This window comes from Coptis chinensis, chromosome 6 (assembly GCF_015680905.1).
Source record: "Coptis chinensis isolate HL-2020 chromosome 6, ASM1568090v1, whole genome shotgun sequence".
Taxonomy (NCBI): domain Eukaryota; kingdom Viridiplantae; phylum Streptophyta; class Magnoliopsida; order Ranunculales; family Ranunculaceae; genus Coptis; species Coptis chinensis.
The window spans coordinates 64,418,924-64,443,978 of record NC_141461.1 but is presented as its reverse complement, the minus strand read 5'-3'; the positions used below and the strand labels follow the sequence as shown (position 1 = coordinate 64,443,978).

The window sequence follows — 25,055 nt, the reverse complement described above, 5'->3', positions numbered from 1 at the left end:
GGACCCATATTATCCATAGTTCCATCAATCCATCCTACGTTTTTACAACTTGTCAGGTGGGTTTGTTTTTAACTCTCTAAATATTTCGAAAAAACAAAAACAAACTTGGTCATGTTCTGGACTTCTTCTATATACATGCGGTATTCGACACGTGGCATTTGATTATTGCTTACTTATTAAACTCGGAGATCCTCTTGTTTGTCTATAAATACCACATTTCAGTCTGAAACTCAAGAAACACAGAAAGAGAATCGTCTTGAAAGACAGATGGAAACAATACCAGGTCTACCAGAAGAAATCGGTTTTGAGTGCATGACTCGATTTTCATACACAACTCACCAAATAGCTAGCCAAGTTTGTCGTCGTTGGAGAGAGATTCTAGAGAGTAATGAGTTTTACAAACAAAGAAAGCAATCCGGGTTTACCCATAAACTAGCTTGCCTAGTTCAATCTCTTCCGGTTCAACCCGACACGAAAATTCAAAAACCCACTGCACAACTATCTTATGGGATTACTATCTATGACCCGAAAAATACGTCATGGGCGCGACTCGACCCGATTCCAAAATACCCATTTGGGCTTCCTTTGTTTTCTCAGTTAACTTGTGTGGAAGGCAAGCTCATTGTAATGGGTGGATGGAACCCAGTGAGTTGGGACCCTGTTATGGACGTGTTTGTTTACGACTTCACGACTCGGGAATGGCGACAAGGCAAAGATATGCCGTCGAAGCGATCATTCTTCGCTTCCGCAGCATTAAATGGACAGGTCTACATTGCTGGTGGTCATGATGAGAACAAAAATGCATTAAAATCAGCTTGGTCATACAACGTCATAAATGACGCCTGGACTAAATTGACGCAGATGAATGAAGAACGTGATGAATGTGAAGGTGTGGTGATTGGGAATGAGTTTTGTGTCGTTAGTGGTTATGGAACAGAGGAACAAGGAAAGTTTAGAGGGAGCGCTGAGTTTTATGAACTGGAAACGAGTCAATGGAGGCGAGTTGAAGGGGTGTGGATAGAAGGAAAATGTCCGAGGTGGAATGTGGGTGTGAGTAAAGAACATGAGACTTTGATTTGCTTAGCTGAGTTAGACTCAGCGGTGCGAGTTGGAGTATGTGGAGTTGAATTTGGTGAGTTGACTCTTGTGACTGGCTCGGCTTACCAAGGTGCTAGTCAAGAATTCTACATGATTCAAATGAAGGAGGGGGAAAAGTGTTGTTTGAATAAAATAGAGATGCAAAATGAGTTCTGTGGCTTTGTTCAGTCAGGTTGCTGTATAGAGATTTGAAAACTCGAAAAGTGTAGTTTGAATAAAATAGAGGTGCAAAATGAGTTCTCTGGCTTTGTTCAGTCAGGTTGCTGCATAGAGATTTGAAAACTCTTTTAGTTTTCTTTCTGTAAATTGTAGTACTCTTTTTTATGTAATTATTTCAAGAGGTTTAATTAGCCTAGGCCTTGTTTATTTGACTTATAATTATTGGCGAAATAACAATCCAAAACAAGTTGCCTGTAGTGATAAGAAGGGCGCTAATTATAATTATTGACTTATAATTATTATCTTTCTGTAAATTGTAGTACTCTTTTTTATGTAATTATTTCAAGAGGTTTAATTAGCCTAGGCCTTGTTTATTTGACTTATAATTATTGGCGAAATAACAATCCAAAACAAGTTGCCTGTAGTGATAAGAAGGGCGCTAATTATAATTATTGACTTATAATTATTATTATTGGTGATAAGAAGCAAAAATCATTGTAAACAGAAACCTCGTTCAACGATTAATTAGCGCGCTGTTTGAAAGAAAATAAATAATTAATTAGTCACCACATTTGACGGGCATATGCATCGAGCCATCAAGAGACACGGTAGTGTGGCCTGTCGATACATATCAATATCATTAGAGGTCCCTTTTGCTCTCAAAAAAAAATCAGTAGAGGTCACATTTAAAGTTAATCTACAGACAATTAGAGATAACATCCTTTTTATATCTTATCTGTTCTTCAATTTGCGAAAACAGTTCAGCTATGTACTGTTTGGGTACTCTGAGTTCAACGTGAAATAGACTATATTCATCCAACGACCAAAATATTACCGATATATATCAGTATTTTGGTACACCGACATCGATATTTCTGACATATATCCACCGAAAATAGAATTCTTTTTTTCCGATATATATCGGAATTTCCAATATAAAACTTTATATCACCAATATAATCGATATATCCGATATTTATGATATATATCGATTGATTTTTTGACTATTTTTTAATATAAATCCGATATTTCTAATATATTTCCAATATATCCGATATTTTAATATTTTAAATAGTTTGACTAGTTACCAAAAAATAGATATATCGATATATATATCGGGTTTTGGGTACACCGATATATTCATCGATATCGATATTTTGGGCCTTGTATTCATCCACAAACAACATCTTCTCATTGGTTCAAACACTTTGTTTGGCCTATAAACAGTTTTTTTTTTTTGAGGGGCAGATAAATAGTTTTAAAGGCAGTCTCTCCACCAATCAACACGTGAGGTCTTGCGGACAACAAATAATTGTATGTCCACAAAATTAATCTCTTCATTTTATGAGTTGTGACTTGTGACCATAGTTTGTGATTCGAACGAAACTTGAATTCCATCCAAAATTTCGGTTTTTTCAAAAACGAATTCGAATATAGAATCCAAATATTTGAAATTCTGAAAATATCCGAAATTCCAAATATAATAAGGATTGAAATTTAATAAATTTCGAATTTTGGATTTGTCGGAATTCCAAAAATTCCGAAATTCCAAATTATGCTTGTGACTACATTCAAAAGCATAATAATTCCCTCTACTTTCTTGAGGAGTTTCGGACTGAAGCAATAGAACATATATTTCTTGTGGTACTGCTCTACTTCCTATATTTCGCAATTCCTTTTTGTGATGGATACATGATCGTGGACGCCGCCATGCTTATTCTATCTTATCTTTGAAGTTGGAAATAATGAAACTGTGATGTCAAACACCGACGTTATCGATCTAAATGGATAAGTGAAAACTGGGATCAATTTTTTTTTTTTTTTTTTTTACGAGAGGATCAAATTTTGTTAGTTGACAAAAGCAATGAGTGAGTAATATCATGTTATTGTAAGCTCTTAGTCATGATCACTGAATTATCAATAGCAACGACTAGCATTGGATTCAAAACCAATTGGCCATTGATGAAGGCAATATACATCATAGTATACCATATTGGTATGTCTAAAAGTATGATGTCAATTACCTTAACCCGCCGCCCCTCGTGCTCAGCTATTAAGCAACTTGGATATATCATACTCGAGTCAGATGAAAGTCATGAAACCTTACGTGAGGAAACAAAATTTATATGAACAAGTCTGCCCACGAGATAAGGACATTGATAATTGATATGTCAGTTGCATATCATTACTATCTACTGTTGTTACGAGTTTATGACTGATATTTGCTTTCTGGCAGGAACCGAATTGCTCAGATCAGTTGATCATGCCATGTTCATGTTTATAGTGGTGGGTATGACATACTATTTAGGTTGGAGAGAGACTTGCAGATCTGAGTTTACTCAACGAGTAATAACTAATAACTCAACTGAGTGACTGACCATGCATAATAATGGCCTAGGTTTTTACCAGCAAAATGCCAATAATAATTACCTAATAGAGTATCCGATTGTCTCAACAGACCGGGCGACCATTACTATTTTCAGGCGTACTGCAATGTCTGTTTTTTTCCTATGGTAGTCCAAAAGTACGATGGCCACAGAAGCCAGTGATGTGATAATTCATTTCCCAGTCAATTGTGCTCCTGTGCGGCTGTGCATCATCTTTTGGAAAATCTGCAATTATTTGAAAGCGAGAGGCTGGGAGCAGCCCTAGTGCATGGCCGGTTGTGTATATTCACTATCTCTGTCTCTGTCCCTTTGCCCTCCTTAAACGGTACTGGCCTCTATGCCCGTGTATCCACACGTATTTTTTGTTTCTCAAAATATGGCTGGGTCTCCTGATGTGATAGTTTTTTTTTTTTTTTTTATAAATTTGCCCTGTGAACATATTCTATTTGCACATTTACCATGGTCAAATTACCATTTTACCACTCCAAAAAATAATAATAAATCACGAAATTAAGAAATTGTCACCGTAAAATCACAAAATAACGATTCTACCACCGTACACAAAACAGTGGATCTGTATCCGTTACAAAAGCAGAAATGTCATTTCTTATTATTAAAAAGCATTTTATGACATTTGTCAATCACTGGTGATTTATTTTTGGCAAAAAATAATAAATTATTAAGAAAAATTACTAATTTACCCTTATGATAACAAATCACTATTCCTCAATCCCACATTTTTCTAATATAATAAGATATAATACACGCATAAACTATTGTGTGCTTCAAGATTTGTCAATATAGTTTAGATATATATAGGATTCAAACCTCATATCAATGATCTAATATTATAAATTATTCTCCACATATTTGGATAAGTTTTTTTTTCCCTATTTCATAAATGTTTCCACTTTATGATTGGTTCTCAAACGATAGGAAATAAGATTATGTCCATTGTATTTTGAAAAGAATTGGAGATTAATTTAGTTTCAGTTTGGGTCGGCAGATAATTATAGTTTAAGGACAAACCGGGTTGACTACTGCTGAAAAACGATATTATTCTCATTTAAGTTTTTATCAGTTAAATCAAAATCAAAATGTTGTGGTCAGTGGGAAAAACTCCCACATTACTTTTCAATTTTGTTTTTGACCATCTCAGCACACTCACATTTTATGTTAAAACTAACATGAGAAATTTAATTTATTTCATATTGTACATATGCATAGTGATGTTTGTATGTTTGTTATATACACACATGCATAATAGTGTGTGCATGTGTATATATGTGTGATATATACATCCATAATAGTATTTGTATGTGTGTTATGCACTTGTATAGTAGTGTTTACACATGTATAATAGTGTGTGCATGTTGATATACACATACAATGCATATTATACATGCATAGTGGTGTTTGCATGTATATCAAAAAAGATCATAATTGGTATTAATAAAAAATAACTTGTTGACGTCAACCTGAAAATGTTCTTATAGCGAAATTATTAATGATAGATGCTGATGTCAGCCCGTATTTATCATAAACCCATAATTATTGTTCATCCAACCCTAAAATCGAAATTTTTAGTCAATTTATGTATTTGGGCCTAAATTTATGATCCAACTTATATGCAGAATTGATCCATTAAGGATTTGTTTTGGGCCATACACTACAACGTCAAGAATCGAAATCCTGCATTGTTGGGTCTGTTCTGAGTGGATTGTGAGAGCCTTCACATCTTCTAATTATCTTAAGGGATGGATGGATGTACAGTCGTACAGACATATCACTCTATTAGACTGTTACTGACTTAGATCACCCATCTGAAAAGTTAAACACTACGTAGTTTTGTAATCTCCAACTTAAACAATCCATAAAAATCATTGGATGCACATCCATGAGTTGGAGTAAAAGGAATTTGCATGCCTGGTCTCCAATCAATACCTACCCGGCAGATGATTAATCCAGACACTTTGATTTTATGTACACTGAAAATAACTCGTCTCTACAATTTTACACAATTAGGACTAAAAACAGAAATGGATATACATAATTAATCTGCCCCGGCATACTATAAACTTGACTGCCTTTAACTGTTTTCAGTAACTTTGATGTGTAATCCATTAGGAAATACTATTCCTGGATTCCTGACTATTTCCCCTCCCTTGATTTTAGTCCACCTGAAATAATTCCAACATTATGTTAAAATGTTGAAATATGTAGGCAGTGCTATCAAATTTTGTGCAAGCTGAAAGTTACAAGGCACTCAAAGTTACCTATATTTCGTGACCAAGAAATGGAGAACAACTGACAGTTGCAACTTTGCGAATTCTGCTCCAGCACATTGTCTCATTCCTCCACCAAAAGCCATGAAGCTCTTGGATGCTGTATTTGATCCTTGGCCCTGAATTATGGTAGGGAATCAGGATAGATCGAACTTCAGACTTTGTACTAGTAGTGTATTTAAGATTCAGGAATTGTTTCAGAAATTACTGCTGTGATACATCAAAGCATGACACACCTTCCATCGCCATGGGTTGAAAGTAAGTGCATCTTCGTACTTTTCGGGGTTCAGGTGAAGGGCTGGAGGGCACACCATGATTGTCCAACCTGCTGGAATTGTGTATCCTGAGAATGGAGAAATATCCCCAATTCATTTTAACATCAGATATAAGGCCTAGTCCGAGATTGGCTTAGTGTTTTTTGGTACAAGCTAGCTAGGTATATCCTTCCCATGGGGCCATAGGCTCAGAAGGGCAGATTGATTCCTATAGAAATAACTAGCCTTTAAAAATCTAGTTCTGACAGCTGAGACTTGAGACAAATAGTGTGATCAAGATTGGGACTTTGAATAAGCCAATGATTGCCAGTTGGATGCTCCGTAAGATGGTACTAAAGCAAGTTATTTCAAGATTTGCCCCCTAGAGCCCATGGGTACTCCATGTCAGTAATGAAAATGAAAGTCCTCGTGTTAGGCTCATGTTACGCCGCAAGTTAGGGGGCGTCAGGGCGTGTCGAGATATAAATACTTAAATAGGCCCACACCAGGAGTTTTAAGCCTTGCCTAATGATATGTAAATAAATCCATTTAAGTACTACATGAATGATTTTGCCACTGATGCACTTACCGTCTACATGAATCTCTTTTATAGCTCTTCTGAGAACGAATGGGGCGATATTTGCTAGCCTAAGTGTTTCATCAATAACCTGTAATACGATATAGCCATATAGGTAAGAACTTATCCACTGCCGATTTGACGGCTCCTTTTGTGAAATACATGCAATATTTCAAGACTTATACACTTACATGAGATGTGAAAGTCATAGATTTATACTCATTCCATGTTAGTGAAGAATCCACATTTTCCCTGTTTTTCAGTATCGCCTCATGCTCGTCCTAATAAGAGGAAAAACCAATAACAACCAAAATGAAATGAAAAATTGTTAATTATTAACAGTGGGAAAATAGATGGAAAATTGGAGGACGACAAACCGTTAATTCCTTCAACACTGACGGGTGTTCGGAAATAAAATTAATTGCTAAAGTTAGTGCCAAGGAAACTGTCTCGAAACTGGCAAAGAGAATTGCGAAGAGAAAATAAGCAGCACTTTCTACATTATATAGGGGTTCCTCTTTCTTCATCTCTTCAACTAAAACATCAAGGAAATCTCCATGCTTCTTAGTAGAATAGAATCTCTCATTCACCATGACCTTGATAAATTTCAAAGCTCTTTTTGTCCTGAACATGGTTAAGAAGCCAGCTAAATTAATGTCACCTTAATAAATAAACTGAAAGCAAAAAAGATATCAAGAACAAGTTAATTAGTACATACCTTGAGACATTTATTAAAAACAGTCCCAGGGATATCAAGTGGAAAGGAGATGAGGCCTTTGAGAAAGGTTGTAAACCTATCTTTCAAATTCTCAGCATGCATGGATGGATCATAACTCATTGTTTTCATTGAACTAAGACCAAATGACATCTGCAGAAGTTAAAATGTACGTTTTCGTCAACAAATTAAAGAACAGAGAACACAAACGCTCAAAGGATCTATAAAATGAGAAAGAGTATGGAGCTGAAGTTACCGTTGTAACGACTTCTTTGACTTCAACAGAATCTTGTTTAGACCAAATGGCCAAGTTTCTCCTTGCCACATCTTCAATTTCAAACAGAATCTTCTCTTTCTGTTTGTTAGGACTGTAGTGATCCATAACCATGTTTCTGAGGGACTTGTGCATAGCACCAGTTGACGTTGTCAATTTATCCTGCCCAATAAGTTTCATGAAAGAATCCATGTACCAAAATACAACAGATTTTCCTTCTTCTTGGAAAATGAAATGGCTAAATTCGGGGTCAGTCGATACTACTACGGGATGACACACCAAATTAGTCTTAAAAACTGGGCCATATCTGTATAAACAATAGAATAAAATGTGTTAAAAGTGCACACACATATGTAGAAGTTAGCTATATATGTTCTGTATGCGTGTGTAACCTTTTCATCCTATCTTTGATGAAAGGAGGTATATCGAAAGACGTCTGAGATTTGAAAAACTGGATGGTTTCTCCAAGTACTGGCAATCCCATGGAACCCGGCGGAAGTTTTCCATTACATATTGGATTGCTCCATTTATAGATCCAATTTGTCGTCCATACAATCACGACCAGAGCAACTAAGCACAATGCAAGAGGCCACATCTCTTCTCAAGTTCTCAGTGTGTTGAAATGTTGAGCAGAGAAGAGACTAAATTTTGTATTTCCTCTAGAAATGAAAAGTACTTATATAGGTTGCCACACTACATGAACCTAGAGTTTGGAGGTAGGACCTATTCATTAACAATTGGCAACTATTATGAGCCAAAAATTTAAAATTTAAAAGGAATGCAACCTATTTTAACCTCAAGTGAAGGTCATCCAACGGAATCCTTAATAACAACTAAAAACAAAAGCATGCTGCGTAAACTAGCTATTAAGTTCATTGTTATTGTCCTACTTTCTTTAATGTGAAAATTGCAAAGCTTTAACCTGTAGGTTTTGCGGCTAGGTATATCATATACGTGCTAAGAAAAAGACTAGCATACCCAAGCAACTAGTAGGACAACTTCCAACTAGGTATCCAGCTCAGTGATCGAACTTGATCTTCTAGGATAGCAAGGTTGAGGTATTAAATGAGATCGCTAGCTTGAAGATGACATTACACCCCAGTTGGAGTTTTCGATTCGATTATTTACTAGTGATCATTAATTTATTTACTCACAAGATAATTGTCCTCAGTAACACAGTAACTATCTTTTCCAACGAGCCCAGACCCACTTATCATTATTCCTCGGTGGTTTCAAGAAACCAAGCCCTCCAATCTGCCATGCACCTCTTTTCCATCGCCAAAACCAAACACCATCGCGCCGAAAGTATTTTCCTCCTGTTCTATCGAGAAGGAAAATCTCTTAGCCTAGGTTCCAATATTTCCTATCAACAACTTCTTCTTTTTTTTTTTTTAAAAAAAAAAAAAAAAAATTAAGCTGGGACTAAGGCCGACCCCCACCTGTTATTATTGCAAAAAATTAAACCGTACAAGCCTCCCTAAGAGTTATATCATTAAAAGGAGGAAAACAACCACACTATACCGACAGGCTTCAAACCTAACATACATAAGATAACATCATAGTCATCTTACAGTCGAGCCTAAGAAAGTAGAGATAGTAGTCTTACTTCCTAGTCATGATTTCTTTAACAATCTTAGGATGATCTTTCCTAAGATGAAAAACGACTAAAAAGGGTATCGGACTTTACAAGTTTTGACAATATGAAGACTAGACTATTTTTTCCGTCAATTTGAGAACCAATTTTTTTAATTTTTGCAATGTAAGAACTAGTTACACATGTAGTCTAAATTTCTCACACGGTGTTTCATAATTCACAAATTACATACATTGTTATACACCATGCTAACATTCTACAACCTCATAACCATAGAAATTAATTCGAATTGTGAAACACCGTGTGAGAAATTTAGATGTCATGTTACACATGTCCCCACATTGCAAAAATTAAAAAGTTTGGTCCCCAAATTGTCTGAAAAAAAAAATTTAGTCCCCATATTGTCAAAACTTGTAAAGTTCAATACCTTTTTTAATCATTTTTCGTTCCTAAGAAGAAATTTTCGCAAGCACAACACACATAAGTGAGTCCCAAAGTATCATCCCAAAACTCTTATATACACTTATTTTGTTTATTTGGATTGTTTGCACGCAATTGTTTTTCTTGATCCTGCATTTGTAGTTTTTGCTTACAAATTATTAGTGACTTTCGAGTTCTCGATGTTAATTGATCAAATTTTGTATTCGTTACGTTTTGGCAATTGTAAAGTTTTCGATTGATTTCAAAATAGATCTTTGAAGAAATTTGGGCTAGTATACTAAGCATGAGCAAACAAGGTTTGGGGGCATCGAGTTTGTCATGGAGTACGGGCTGCAAAATTTGGACGAGTCATTTTCATATGTGCAGATTTAATAGCCTTGTTCTATGCTTGATGGTGGTAGGGGCTATGGTAATGTGAATATCGATCAAAAAATTCTCAAGTATGGTTAATGTCATCGTGCATCCGATTCGATTGAATATAGGTATTGGGGGGCGGTTTGCCCCTAAGCTCCATCTTCGGCAACCACTTCGTAAGGCGTTGTATGCATTTTCGAACAACCCGTGGCGATTGTGGCACCAAGAAAATGTCATCACTAGCCGGGATTCTAGGGGGGTCATATGGATCATGATCAACAATTTGAGTTTTCAATGCATCTAAAAAATGTCCATTCTTGATTCCAGATTCATATATAAAGACCCTGTTGGGAGATTTCACTAGAAAGTCACACCTCAATCTAGTTACTTTCTATCCCAAATGATTTCAACTTGGAGCTCACACCAAGAAAATCACCCACCCAAGACTTTGGTAGTTATCACAACAAACTCAAATAAGCAAAGCCACTAATTTATCATCACCCATAGCAAGCAAACAATAAATAAGGAAGTAAATATGCAAAGAGACACAAAGATTTAGGTGGTTCGGTAAATGTTACCTACATCCACACAAGAGCCAAGTTTCCTTTATAGCAAAGATTGGAGAGTTTACAAGAGGTATCAAGAATCAAGAACAAGAGGCCTCACTCAAACCCTAGCTCAATAGAGCTCCCACAATACCCAAGAAATGAATCTCAAAGTTGTCTCAAACCCTAATCTATTTCCTTTATATAGGTGTACATAGAAAAAATGGGAGAAAAGGTTTGGGGCGAAATATCGACAAATCGTTGAAATTCGAAAAGTTTGAACTCTAAAGCTTGCTTTGGTGAGATACCGGAGCTTTCATATTACCGGCGGTTCCACAGCTCAACAATCTCCCACTTGGAACCTTCGAGATTCTACATGCACATCACATCTCAATTGTAACAACTCCATCCAATTCCAATTTACTAAAGAAACACTCAGCTCATCTATCATGGTCTTCAAGCAAGAAGACCCACCGAGGTTGAACACAACTTCAACTTCTCAGTAGGCACGGTCTTGGTCAACATATCCGCCGGATTCTCACTCCCGGATCTTCTCAAGTGCCAAAACCTCATCCTCTATGTAGATCGGATAAAATGATACCGGAGACCAATGTGCTTGGTCCTAGAATGAAAGGCGGAATTCTTAGCAAGATGTATAGCACTCTGACTGTCACTGTGTAACACACTTCTCTCTTGCTTCATCCCAAGCTCTTTCATCAGTCCCTCGTGAAACGGATCATCTCTTTGCTTGCCTCTCAGTAGCGTCCACATACTCGCTTCGTGGTGACAAAGCAACAATCTCAGAATCGAGAAATCCAACTCACTGCAGTAGCACCTACTGTAAAGACATAACCAGTAGTGCTTCTTCTGCGATCTACTTCTCCTGCAAAATCGGCATCCACATACCCTTGCAGGTTCACAACACCCCTTCCATAACATAGGCATTTTCTCAGATTACCTCTCGGATATCTCAATATCCACTTCACGGCTTCCCAATGTTGCTTGCCAGGGATTATACATAAATCTATCTTGTGACTCCCCACCGCTTGGGCTATATCCGGACGGCAGTACAAACCATGGCATACATAAGACTTCTAATGGCAGAGGGTGATGGTACCTTAGCCATGAAGTTTCTTTCCTCAACATCTTGGGAGAGTGTTCCTTGGACAACTTGAAGTGGATCGCCAAAGGTGTGCAAACCGGTTTCTCAGACTACCCATGTTGAACCTCTTCAATACCTTCTCAATATACTCACTGAGACAACTGCTCGAATACCTTTATGCCTATCTCTTCTCGATCCTCATCCCTAGAATCTGTTTTTAGACCCAAGTCCTTCATAGAGAACTCACTTGCTAACTTCTCTTTCAATCTCCCAATTTTCACATATCGAACTTGCTACTAACATATCATCAACATATAGCAACAGGATGGCGTGGTGGAGTCGAACCTCTTCAAGTAGCAACAATGGTCGGCGTTGCACTTATAGTAGCCATTTCCTTGCATGAAGTTATCAAACTTCTCGCATTACCGCTTGCCTAGGGGCTTGCTTTAAACCATACAAGCTCTTTTCGAGCCTGCAGATACCATTTTCTCTTTACCCTTCTTGATGAAACCCTCTCGGTTCTTTGCATGTAAATTTCCTCAACTAGGTCACCATGGAGGAAGGTAGTTTTAACATCCAACCGCTCAAGATACAAATCTTCTCACGCTGCAACAATACTCAACACCGACCGAATAGTATTTGGGCCACTGGGGGGAGAATATCTCTCGGAAGTCGGCGCCTGGTTTTCACAAAAACCTTGACTACTAGCCTCGCTTTGTATCTCTGGGAACCATCATGTTCCTCTTTGACTCTAAACACCCATTTGTTCTGTAGAGCCTTCTTGCCCATGGGTAGTTTGGCTAACTCCCACGTGCCACTAGAGATGAGGGACTTCATCTCATCTTGCATAGCAAGCTCCCACTTGCTTGCATCACTCACCTCTAATGCTTCATCATAGCATTGAGGCTCGCCACCATCAGTAAGTAGCAAGTAATTCACATAGGTGGAGGGTGGATATCTCGTACTCGGTACATGTGGCCTGGATGTCTTCCTTGGGGGACGAGGTGGAGATGGACTCGGTGGTGTAGTATCCTCATTATTCTCTGAGTCACTACTACTGTCATCCTCTGACTGTGGGGCTCCCACTATACCGACTTACATCAAGTCTTCCAACTCAACATACTGTGCGGCTCTGCGTACCCGATTCCTTGGTTTGGCTTCATCTCGTCTTGTACATCACCTTCTCATTAAACACAACATCTCTACTATTTAATGATTTTCCGATTTTGATCATCCCAAAAGCGATACCCAAAATCATCACCGCCATAGCCGATGAAGGTACACTTTAGTGACTTAGCATCAAGCTTGCTTCTAGCTTGGTCACTAATGTGGACATAGGACACACAACCAAACACCTTCAAATGGGAAAGGTTCACATCCTTCCCCCTCCCACACTTCCTCCGGAATCTTAAAATCCAAAGGTAATGATGGTCCTCTATTGATCGTAAGTAAGGCCAGGGTTAACACTTTCTACGCCCAAACTGCTTGGGCAAGCCCGCTCAAGTAATGCGATACACCTAGCTCTCTCTGTCAATGTTCTATTCATCCGCTTCTGCAACCCCATTTGGCTGGAGGTGTCCCCTCGCAAAGTCTTTTCCATCTTGATGCCATTGTCGAGACAAGATTCTTAAAACCTGAATCCTCATACTTCCACCGTTGTCGGATCTCAACTTCTTTACTTTCAAGCTTGTCTCATTCTCAACCATGGCCTTCCAAGTCTTGAATACTTCAAATACTCGACTTGTGTCTCAAGAAATAGACCCACACCTTCCTAGTATGGTCATCAATGAAAGTCACAAAATATGACTTTTCCGCCAAGTGAAGAGACATTAGGCGGCCCCGGACATCTCAGTATGAATCAACTCAAGCCTTCTTGCTTTCCGGTCCCGACCCATTCTCTGAAAACTCACCCGCTTCCTTTCCAAATACACAGTTCTCACGAAGTCAATTTCGGTCGATTTGAAACTTTGAGAGTTTACCGGAAAGAGTGAAGGATTTTCATTCCTTTTCACTCATGTGACCAAGTCTGCGGTGCCAAACATTCGGATCCTCTTTGCCATGTGCCACGACAATCGACTCACAACCATGTGCGGTCATGTAGAAAGTACCATCTTTCTTACCATTTGCAACAATCAATGAACCGCCGGAGACCTTCCAAGTATCACCGGTGAAGATCGTAACAAATCCTTCACTTGCCAATTGCGGTGCCCGAAATCAAATTCTTCCTCAATCCAAACGTGTAATCGGCGTCCCTCAATAACCATGACGAGCCATTCATCTTGACACACCCTTGCCGACAATGTCACAAGGTTGGTCATCACCGAAAGACCGTTTCCAAGGTCACCGCCGGTGTAGTTCTCAGGAACTCGATGTGAGGTAGCATGGAAAGATCGCGGAATCAAGTACCCAAGACTCCTTCTTGTGCTCCATCGAACATATCAAAAGCGTCATCTACCATCTCAACAACATTAGCTTCTTTGATTCTTTTCTTGTTCTTATTAATGTTGTTGTTGTTTTTTGGTGCCGGACAATTGGGGCTATAGTGGCCGGCCTACCACAATATATAGCACACCACTTCACTTATGTCTCGAGGGTTTGTGTTCAACGCTTTGCAATTGGGGGCTTGAGATTTCGATCTCCCCTCCACTTCTTCTTACCACGATTCTGTTTGAATTTCTCCCCTACTTTCGATTGCTCAATGCCAGGCCCGAAGATGAAGGACAATCCTGTCTCGAATTTCCTCGGTTAGTACCATACTAACAACGTGCTCAAACTTCAACTTGGTCATTCATGAGAGCCACTAATAGCCGCGAATTGTAGCCTTCCAACTTGGAGGCATTTGTCCAATATCGCCTAAAGCTAGCACCTCATCACTAAATGTAATCTCAACCGACTCCAATTGATCCTTAGTTTGGTTGAATTCATTTAAGTGATCCTGAAGGATGTCCCTCCGACATTCTCATACTAAATAGCTTGGTGATCAAATAGACTTTGTTCATGTCGGGGTTGTTCATACATCATAGTAAAAGTGCCTCCATGAGAGAGACTTCCACGTCTTCTCGAGGTCTTAATATTGAAGGCTACCGGAGCTTGAAAGACTCAATCGGATTGTGGCCAAGGCCTTTCTATCCTGCAAATCCCATTTGTCTTGCGGAATCTCCTCGGGCTTTCTTATCAACGCGTTTCCATCAAATCCTTTTGATAGAGAGCGTCCCTCAATTTGCATCTTCCAATAGCCAAAGTTTGTTCCATCAAACTTCTATCCTGTAGCTTTCTTTGTCGGGGTCGTCATGACTTTCTTGAATCAAAACCAACAAGCGAGAACCCCGGAGGAATTTCCTCAAACACCTAGCCTCCAATGCTAAAGGTGGAGTCTTTTTCCTCACACACCCGTAGCTCATTATTCTGATCCTCAGTATTCTCATTACCACTTGTTGGGAGATTTCACTAGAAAGTCACACCTCAATCTAGTTACTTTCTATCCCAATGATTTCAACTTGGAGCTCACACCAAGAAAATCACCCCACCCACTTTGGTAGTTATCACAACAAACTCAAACAAGCAAAGCCACTAATTTATCATCACCCATGCAAGCAAACAATAAATAAGGAAGTAAATATGCAAAAGAGACACAAAGATTTAGGTGGTTCGCAATGTTACCTACATCCACACAAGAGCCAAGTTTCCTTTATAAAGAAAGATTGGAGAGTTTACAAGAGGTATCAAGAATCAAGAACAAGAGGCCTCACTCAAACCCTAGCTCAATAGATCTCCCACAATACCCAAGAAATGAATCTCTCAAAGTTGTCTCAAAATCCTAATTTATTTCCTTTATATAGGTGTACATAGAAAAAAAGGGGAGAAAAGGTTTGAGGCCGAAATATCGACAAATCATCGAAATTCCGAAAAGTTTCAGAACTCTAAAGCTTGCTGGTGAGATACCGGAACTTCATACGCTCGACGGTTCCACAGCTCAACAGACCCTGTATCAATTAATCAGAGACTTGTTCATGCTTGATTTATGCATTTACTTTTCATTGAATGTTATATCTTTTAAAGTTCAATGTAATAGTATAGAAAATGGACAATTATTAAAGTATTAACAAGCGTTAGTACTAGTACGGAGAAGTGCTGTGAAGCATGCACAAAGTAAATAAACTCACTTGCTGTGAAGCATGCCATCTCGCATGAGTTTTATATCCCAAATTGCCAACTACACCTACTTCTAATGTGGGAGCTTGTGTGCAATGCATTGAGGATCACCATCTTAATTATACTACATATCCACTATTCCCAAAGCATAGATCAAGTCAGGTCCATTAGTCCGTCTGTACTTTTAAACTAAGGAATCAGTTTTTGGGCGTCCGCGTAGAAGTGCTTCATAGACTCATAGTATTTAGGCACTGAAACATAAATATAAACCGATAGCAAGTAAAAATTCATAAATCATTATTAACTCAACATATCCACGATTCCACGCATAATCACGAAAAAATCATTTCCTATGAATCTATGATTTGTCGATATCAGATGGCTGGTTATTAGACATGTCCTTCAGTGGCATATTAACTCTTGTAATTTTGCACTTTGCCATACTCAGGTATATTTCTGCCATTTTCCATGCATCCGTGTCGTTATTTTATGATGATGGATAACGGTAGGTGGTAGTGTAAATTTGTACTTTGTGTAAATATTTGCTTCATAGGCAAGTTAAGTACATATATACATACACAAATTAAGGAAGTTTGTCATTAGAGAAAACCAAATAAATATTCATCAAGTCATCCCATCAACCGAAGCATACCATGGAAAATCATTTTATGTTCTAAGAAAAGGTTAATACTCGTCACTAACAATCCTAAAAGCATAATAGTGACGTGCTACAAATTAAATGAACTCAAAGGCAACAAGGAGCTGGTCTCGTACCTACCATTTAATTTTAATTAACCCTATAAATGGTCTTTCATGATACCTGTATTTTGCACCATTAAGTTTTATTTTCTTTGGTATTTACACTCCAAGCTCTCACCCATTTTTAATCAATGGCTCCAGCTATATCCGAATCACGGGACCTAACAGAGTTCGTCGCAAAACAGGGCAATGGCGTCAAAGGACTTGCAGAAACAGGTCTAAAAAGTGTTCCAAAGCAATATATTCAACCACTAGAAGAGAGAATGGACATGCAAAATGTAGTAACACAAGAGTCCATACCCGTGATCGATATGTCCAAATGGGATGATCCCCATGTCATGAGATCAATCTGCGATGCAGCCGAGAAATGGGGTTTCTTTCAGGTTACTAATCATGGGGTGCCAGTTGAAGTTCTAGAGAATGTTAAGGAAGCTACCAAGAAGTTCTTCGGGTTACCAGCTGAGGAGAAAATGATGTACACCAAGGAGAACTCACTTACGAACAACGTTCGATATGGAACCAGTTTTGTTCCTGAAGCAGAGGAATCCTTGGAGTGGAAAGATTACCTAAGCCTCTTCTATACCTCTGAAGAAGAGGCTTATGCATTCTGGCCAAAAGAGTGCAAGTAAACAAGCAGAACTTTATTTATAACATCCAGAAGTCATAATAATTTGTGTGTAGATAGGTCTGACTTACTATTAAAAACTTAAAAAGTAACTCGATGGGTTCGGTAGGGTACAAGTGGATATCAAATATTCGAATCCGATTCGAATTGATTAAAAAAAAAATCGGATATTATCCGAAAATTTAGGATATCGGATTCGGATATGGATTCGGATATTGCCATATCGCATCCGAAAATATCCGATCGATTTAAAAATTAATAGTTATTATATATAATTTATTTATTTATTTATTATTGTATAAAATATTATATAAAATTATAAACTAATACTATAAAACTATAAGAACAAAATAATAATAATAAATGACAAATATATATATATTTATAATAGTTTTTATAGTGGTAAAATGAATTATTCAAAGAAAATAAAATTTTAATTAATATTAATTTTCAGATCGGATTCGGATAAATTTTTTAATATCCGTCAGATTTGGATTCGGATTCGGATCCAGTCATATCCGAATCCGAACCTATCCGTTTGCATCCCTAGGTTCTAGCAAAGCTCATTTCGGGCCAAACCAGACCATTAGGAACCCTAGTATTGAAGTAGTGTACATTTGTAAGTTAAAAGGCTAAATGATTGTCCAATTACTGACTAATACATTCATCTGTTTAAATCAGGGAGCATGCACTGGAGTTCATAAAGGGTTCTGAGCTCCTTATTAGGAGACTCTTAGAAGCTCTGATGGAAGGACTAAAAGTAATGAGTATCGATGCGACCAAATCATTGGTGTTGACGGGTTCCAAGCGTATCAACTTTAACTTTTATCCTAAATGTCCTAACCCCGAACTCACTGTGGGAGTTGGCCGCCATTCAGACGTATCCACACTCACTATCCTCCTTCAAGACGACATAGGAGGCCTTTACGTGCGAGGAATCGGTGGCAAGGGCTGGATTCATGTCCCTCCCATGACTGGGTCACTTGTCATCAATGTTGGAGATGCATTACAGATTATGAGCAATGGACATTACAAGAGTATTGAGCATCGCGTAGTTGCAAACGGAAGCAACGACCGGATCTCAGTACCTATATTTGTCAACCCACGGCCTCATGATACAATTGGCCCATTGCCAGAACTACTGGAAATGGGGGAGAAGCCAGTTTATAAGCAGGTTTTATATTCAGACTATGTTAAGCATTTCTTCAACAAGGCCCATGACGGGAAGAAGACTATAGACTTTGCAAAAATATGAGTCTATTCTAAACTGAACAAGGCATCGGTACAAGTATCTTATAATAAAAACTCAATCCACCTAAAAAAGCTTTATTCCAGAATAAGTGCCTGCCAAGGTGTTTGTAAGCAGTTTCTTTTCTCAGGTGTCATCCCTCAGAAAAAGTTGTATTAAGAACGAAATAAATTTCTTCTTACTTTCGATTAATAAACTGAATGTAAAAATTGAAAACTTTACTCACCTCCATCTCCTTGCTTTTTATGTCTTCGTCAAGTATGAGCTATACATACTGTCTTTGCAGTCAACAGAGATACGGAAACTGCCAAAATAGTTACTCATTCATTTACAGGCATGATACTGTTATCCCTCAAGACCCGGACAAATTCAAATTTCGAGTACGATACAACTTAAAAGCCTACTGCCAAAGTCACAAGATGGCCGGCTAAGGGGCAATCACAAAGAAATAGCTGTCTTCCTGATCAGCTCAATCTTCAGCCTTTGTTTTTTTTAGTTCCATGTTGTAATATTTCTTTCATTTATTCCGATAAATGGTAAGGGTTCTTAGCCCCAACATTGCTCTACTAAAGCCTACTGTTGAGAGACAATTCCCGCTTCAGCTGATCCCGCAGAACTCTCCTTAGTAACTTGTTTGAAGCAGTTCGAGGGAACTCCGAAACAATCTTAACATAGCTCACCTGTTTATGTAATAATGAGTACAATACTTGTAGGCATGAAATGCAATTCCAGAATGAACTTTAAGTCTTTACCCAAGAAATAAATGATACCTTGAACAAAGGGTTGAGGTTGCTATGAATGGCTCTTGAGAATTTCATCTTTAACTCCTCTGGTTCACAACCAGGCTCTTTCTTTTTGGTACAACGAAAATTGCCAATTGTTCAGGTCCACCACTTACAGGTGTAACACTAATTGCAGCTGTCTCGAGTACATTCTCGTCAGCTTGGTCGCACACACGCTCAATCTCAACTGAACTAGTCTGTGCAAGGAGTACCCATTAGATTGGCTTCCTTCTTTATAACTAAACAAGATGAGAGCCAGAATGCAGATTACCTTAATGCCACCAAGGTTCATGGTGTCATCAGCCCCCTGCCCTGTACAACTAAGTAACCTCCAACCATCCTCTTAATTATATCTCCATGTCTTCTAAGATGCTGCACACATTAATTATATTAACTACACAAAAAACCCAGTAATCTTTCAACTTTAGATGTTGTTCCTAGTTATTCTTTAATGTATAGGATATGCTACATTCTGTATAACAATTATGGAACCGTTGGAAAGATAAGAGACGTGTTCTTCTGAAGGCTATGAAATGGACATGCCCATGGTACATATACAAGCTCTTAAAATCCTTTGGTTAGACTACTTAACATGAGAAACAATGAATAAAACAAGTTCATGCCAGTTAAGACCATACATAAGCTGTGAAAGTAACAGCGTAATAAGAAAGTTTGTTTGAGAACGAATCATAGCCAGATATCGTACAACCACTAGACGTGCAGGGGAAAGAAGTTCATAAGAAATAAACTTTCTACTTCGCATGCTTTACATGTAATTATCGAGATTAAGTGATTGAGAAAGACAATGTATGATGCGTACCATTCCCTTGTACATTGGCATTCCCTTGAAATAAACCTCTTCATGATCCGCATTTACCAATCGATCTGTGGCTCCCATATATATTGGAAATAAGCCCACTTCTCCAACACAAGGTTGATCATTTGGCTGTCAGTTTGATGAGGCATTGTAAATCCTTCTTGAAGTATGACATAATTAATACGATTAAGCTACCAAACCAAAAGCTAATTCTCACATATGCATTTCCGTTTTCAAAAAGGATGACAAACCCTGTTGTCATTGATGCTGCGCTGAGCGCCTCCAAAGCTTGAGGCTGCAGCAAACTTCCTTGAATATAAGAAGATGAAAGTTCTGTACCTCCACAACATTCAATGATAGGTTTGTAATATGATCTTGAAGAAAGCCATAGGTCATCATCAACATTAGATACCTCCCCAGTAGAAGCAAATGACCTGCACAGGAACATATTAGGTTTCCAGAACTTATTGAAATTCGTTATGAACAAAAGTTTAGGGCCATTAGGTTACTTTATCTTTGTCCAATCAAGGCCTTCCATACGCGTGTTGTTCTTCCAAGTTTTCACTAGGCTTGGTACTGTACCCAAATGAGTGACCCCTGCATCCTAAACATGTATTACAGAACACAAACAATAAAGGCATTCATGTATAGCAAGAAGAATGACATTTTAAGGGAAGTAATAGGATAATTTGCATGTTGGTGGCCGCTACCTGAATAAATTTTCCAAAACCTCGATCGAGAGGAGAGCCATGGTAAAGGGCTAAAGCGGTACCAGTTAGAAAGCATGAATAAAGTAAAATTGGTCCCATCACCCACCCTAAATTGGTTGGCCAACAGAAGACGTCTCCAGCTTCACAGTTACAGTGAGCCCATGAGTCAGCTGCGCAACGGATGGGAGAAAGTTGTGTCCAAGGAATAGCTTTCGGTTCTCCTATAGGAAGCCATACGCCATAACAAAAGGAATAATTTGTTAGATGCAATATAGCATGATAGAGGCTTGGCCAAAAAGTAAGTTTCATAAACATTTTAATACCAGTGGTTCCTGACGAAAACAAGATATTTGTCACAGATTCTATTGGTTGATAAACTGGATTGTAATAACTTGACCTGCAAAGACAAGGTTTACCTAAAGAAGGATTATTAGGTGTAAATTTAGATAACAATGAACAGCTTGCAACTCAATTTTGTCTAAAACATGAGCCCAAAATTTTCAATAAACCATAATGAAACGAGACGTTTTCAAGTAAGCCAATCTGAAGCAGAAATCTGTCGATTACTCGATTACCATCGAAGCTGATCAATGCGAGAAAGAAATTTTCCCCATGATAAGTCATGCTCCCTTAGTTCAGTTTCTACATCCTTTCCAACAGCAGGAACCACAATAACTTTAAGTGGATTGGTTTGTACAACACGACTGCAAGAAAAACAAGGTATGTTGCTATATTTTTTGACTGCATCGCATACAGCAATACAGACATTAAAATGAGGACTGCGATAAACCAATATCACAGCATAAGATGTCAATACAAGTTACCTGTACAAGGGAAATTTTTTGCCCCCTCTGACAATGAAGTCCTGGAATAGTAAATATAAGCATTGTTTTAAAATTGGAAAGATCAGAATGCAAACTGATATACAGCATAATAAATAGTCACAAGAAAAAAAAAATCAATCTCAGACAATCAATTTGAAAACTTTACACTACACTTTTTCTCCAAGTTTATCTCATTTTAAAAATGAGATCAAAAGAACTAGAGTATCAAGCCCTGAAATATGATCCACAATCTTACATTTCATTCTATGAAAGTCGGGATCATTTAAACCTTGAAGAAAATACAACTGATAGATTGTCTAGTAACGACTCCTAGAAAGCTCGCACTTCATATTCGAAAAGTACAAAATTTGATCTCTTGTCTCTGCCATTATGAAACTCACCTGGGTGAAGATGCCTTTTGCTTTGGACACGCGCAAGCGGGTTGCAATTTCCTTGGTGGCAAAGCTGTCTGCTATTGACACAACAACATATCCTGCAAGAACAATTGCCAAGTATATAATGACAGCAGTGACCGTCATTGGCATGTCAATTGCTATTGCATCACCCTTTGAGAATGTTGCATCGAGAGCATTGGCCACCATCCTATGTACGTATCATGTCACAGAAGCATAAGATCAAAGACTCAAACAACAGAAATGCCATTTAGGAACGACTAATTATTGTATCTGAAGCTTGCTTTAAATTAAACTACGCTATGGAAGTGAAATATACATCACTTGGTTTCTCAGTTCCTTCAGTGTCAAAGTATTGACAGGAGAATCATCAAAACCTTCATCCCTCCATACAACAACCACACTGTCATCCTGTTTTCGTAAGTTATTTGACGGTAACAGACAACATTCAGCAATATTTAAAACTGCACCCGGCATCCATGTTCCCCCATGCTTCGATTTGTCAGTGGTATCAAGCATACACTTGGGCTCCTTAAGAAATTTCACTGAAAGCTCTTTAAGAGCGATAGACCAGTAAACCTAAAAAATTAACCAATGATCATTGGTACATCGGCAAAAAAGTATTCAACCCGAACTACTAGACTGTGATTTATAAAAAATGTTGAGAGGATAAGGATTTACCTCTGGATGCTGAACAGAGAAATTTTGGAATAGACTAAAGCTTGTTACGGGATCTTTATAGGATTCCCCTAATAGCTTTGGACCATGAACTTCCATGACCCGCCCAAGATTTGTGAGTTTAGACTGCACACTAAAAAGATGAAACACCTTCAAATCAATCACAAACTTGGTCATGGAACTTAAGTTAAAATATTGATTCATGGTTTCATTCATATTCATTTGATCTTCGTAAAGTTTCCCAAACAGGTTCCAACCGTTTCACAATACTGCATATCTAAAATGTTCAGATACAAATACGCCTTAAAATGACATGATATGCATGTATGCTTATCAGTATTCCAAAAGCTTCTAGAACTTTAATTGATTGAAGATGCTCCACCTACCTACATACAATTCTAAAACGAGTAGTGGGCTTACCGAGAAGGAAACCAGTAAAGAGGTGGGCCATTAGAAGAAGCATCCCACTGAGAGTAGACACTGTAATAGACCAACTGATGAAGTCCATGAGGATGAGATGGTTGAAGCAGTCTTTGTTCACAAATTTCTCTCCATACTTCCTTTGCCTCTTCTGTACCTCCAACTTCAGTAATCGCGGCATTGAGTCTGTGGTGAAAAATTTCAGCTTCATGCAAAGATAATAAACCTGCTCTAACAATATCTTCAACTCCAACTTCACTAATCCTTCCATATCTACTTCCTTTCTCTCCCATGGTTCTAAACTCTCTCTCTCTCTATTGTGTAGTTTGTAATGTGCTTACCAATATTGTATTTGGCAATAATGGCAATATGGATGAAGTGCAAACGAGTAGTTGAGAAATAGCAAACGGTGGGCACTTGCATGCACGTGGTAGACTGGTAGGTAGGAGCGGCAGATTCCCATTCCTATTTAATTCAAACTACCGACTGAACACTAACCACCACCTCAAGGCGAATCTTCTTGGGCTGTACAACTGTATAAGCCACCAGGTCCAACCGTCCAAGTGAACCAACAACAATTTCGTTCAATCATTGAAATTCCTCCAAAACTGTAAAATGTAAGATCCATTGTACTTACCAATTAGTGGTTGCCTTCAATGCCTTGTAAGAAAATGATATTTAATTTACGTTTCACCGGATTCAGACTTGGAATTTAGAAGGTAAAATTAGTAAAATGCAAAATCATTGCAAATCAACTGTAATGTTAAGCTAAAATATGGTCAGTGCAACTCTTTAATGGTTGTTGTATGCCACAGCACAAGGGATTTATATTGTATACATAATTTGTATATAACTCATTCGTGCCCAAAACTGGATTGCATGATTGCACTATTACAAGTTTACAACTTGTACAAGAAGACCAAAACTAAACCCCAAATAGGTTGACAATTCAAAGGGAAGCATTTACAATAACTTTCTTATAAATCATTTAAAGTAGTTTAAATCCAAACCATACAGTAGTAGACAAATTGAGGCAGACGAAAGTAATGGCAGTCTGTCCAACTGGCTGCTGCTACATTGTGAAGCGAATAACTGGTTTCTTTCGTGCCGATCCTAACCGGTGATCCTTTTTAAGTTTGACCAAATGGTTAAACACTTTGACATACCGGCTCAACATCCTACCCAACTTCAAACCCTCCGCACTCCCTCCATCCTGCACACTCACTATTTGGAGTTGTTTCTCTTCTTCTGTGAAATGATGTCCAAGTGATGCACCTTTTCCTTCATTTTGCTTCTGCCATTGTTTTATCGGGCCTGCCTCTCCATTACTGTCTGTTGCCTTCATTTCTTCCTCACATATCGCAAGTTTCATTTCCTCGTTGTGGCCAACTATTAGTTCTGCCTCCCCCTTACTGTCTACCGCCTTCACTTCTTCCTCTCCATCGATAAGTTCCTTTAAACTACTCCTGTGGTTCACATCTTCCTCATAAACTACATTGGTGAACATCTCTTTTTCCAGAGACTCACTTCTTATGCAATCCTGAGGACAAATTTCTTCAATCTTCAAAGATTTTCTGGTCCTCTTTGACATGCTAAGGTCATAGTAGCGTTTACTTGGATAGCATATGCTTCCCATTGTCAAATATGGAGCTCATTCATTTCAAATGACTCATCTCTGTTTATCAGTGAAACAAAGCCAAGAGGACAACGAAGTTTGCTTTGAAAGGAAAAGTTTTTGCTTGCTAATTAATCCATAGTTATGTTTAAGGTTTGCATAGCTGTGATGTCTGTTTCAGGTCACTTTATCATACCACACATCAAGCCTTTCCATACCAGTACTA

The 25,055-nt window shown here is 38.1% G+C and overlaps 5 protein-coding genes across 6 annotated transcripts; 2 read left to right on the top strand and 3 right to left on the bottom strand.

Annotated features, from left to right (window-relative positions):
- The first annotated feature begins 221 nt into the window (after positions 1–221).
- Positions 222–1,514, top strand: LOC147493937 (F-box/kelch-repeat protein At2g44130-like). The gene has a single exon (XM_086565776.1). The coding sequence runs from the start codon at positions 268–270 to the stop codon at positions 1,288–1,290; it is 1,023 nt and encodes a 340-aa protein (XP_086421902.1). The 5' UTR covers positions 222–267; the 3' UTR covers positions 1,291–1,514.
- A 3,992-nt stretch (positions 1,515–5,506) lies between these two features.
- Positions 5,507–8,458, bottom strand: LOC147493936 (cytochrome P450 87A3-like). The gene is made up of 9 exons (XM_086567980.1): positions 8,142–8,458; positions 7,732–8,056; positions 7,475–7,628; positions 7,138–7,421; positions 6,952–7,041; positions 6,773–6,851; positions 6,166–6,272; positions 5,921–6,048; positions 5,507–5,824 (listed from the first exon to the last, which is right to left on the bottom strand). Exons 1-9 carry the CDS (start codon positions 8,342–8,344, stop codon positions 5,734–5,736), a joined length of 1,461 nt encoding a protein of 486 aa, XP_086424106.1. The 5' UTR covers positions 8,345–8,458; the 3' UTR covers positions 5,507–5,733.
- An 8,313-nt stretch (positions 8,459–16,771) lies between these two features.
- On the top strand, positions 16,772–18,795 carry LOC147493935 (feruloyl CoA ortho-hydroxylase F6H1-3-like). The gene is made up of 2 exons (XM_086565771.1): positions 16,772–17,321; positions 18,003–18,795. The coding sequence occupies exons 1-2, from the start codon at positions 16,828–16,830 to the stop codon at positions 18,574–18,576; spliced, it is 1,068 nt and encodes a 355-aa protein (XP_086421897.1). The 5' UTR covers positions 16,772–16,827; the 3' UTR covers positions 18,577–18,795.
- Positions 18,796–19,081: 286 nt separating this feature from the next.
- AAE18 (acyl-activating enzyme 18) lies at positions 19,082–23,620 on the bottom strand. The gene is given in 16 exon segments (XM_086565769.1): positions 19,082–19,250; positions 19,341–19,429; positions 19,432–19,549; positions 19,624–19,656; positions 19,659–19,724; positions 20,173–20,298; positions 20,387–20,603; positions 20,679–20,773; positions 20,880–21,100; positions 21,203–21,276; positions 21,455–21,583; positions 21,704–21,744; positions 22,105–22,306; positions 22,436–22,695; positions 22,798–22,927; positions 23,215–23,620. Coding segments are annotated over 16 exon segments (2,208 nt in total). The 5' UTR covers positions 23,508–23,620; the 3' UTR covers positions 19,082–19,136.
- Positions 23,621–23,688: 68 nt separating this feature from the next.
- LOC147493933 (uncharacterized) lies at positions 23,689–24,998 on the bottom strand. Of its 2 annotated transcripts, XR_015198493.1 has the most exons (2): positions 24,230–24,998; positions 23,689–23,822 (listed from the first exon to the last, which is right to left on the bottom strand). XR_015198493.1 is itself a non-coding variant. In XM_086565774.1 (1 exon), exon 1 carries the CDS (start codon positions 24,848–24,850, stop codon positions 24,287–24,289), a length of 564 nt encoding a protein of 187 aa, XP_086421900.1. In that variant the 5' UTR covers positions 24,851–24,998; the 3' UTR covers positions 24,022–24,286. The 2 variants fall into 2 exon arrangements, 1 of the variants encoding a protein (XP_086421900.1); XM_086565774.1 differs by lacking the exon at positions 23,689–23,822 and having other exon boundaries at positions 24,022–24,998.
- Positions 24,999–25,055: the final 57 nt, after the last annotated feature.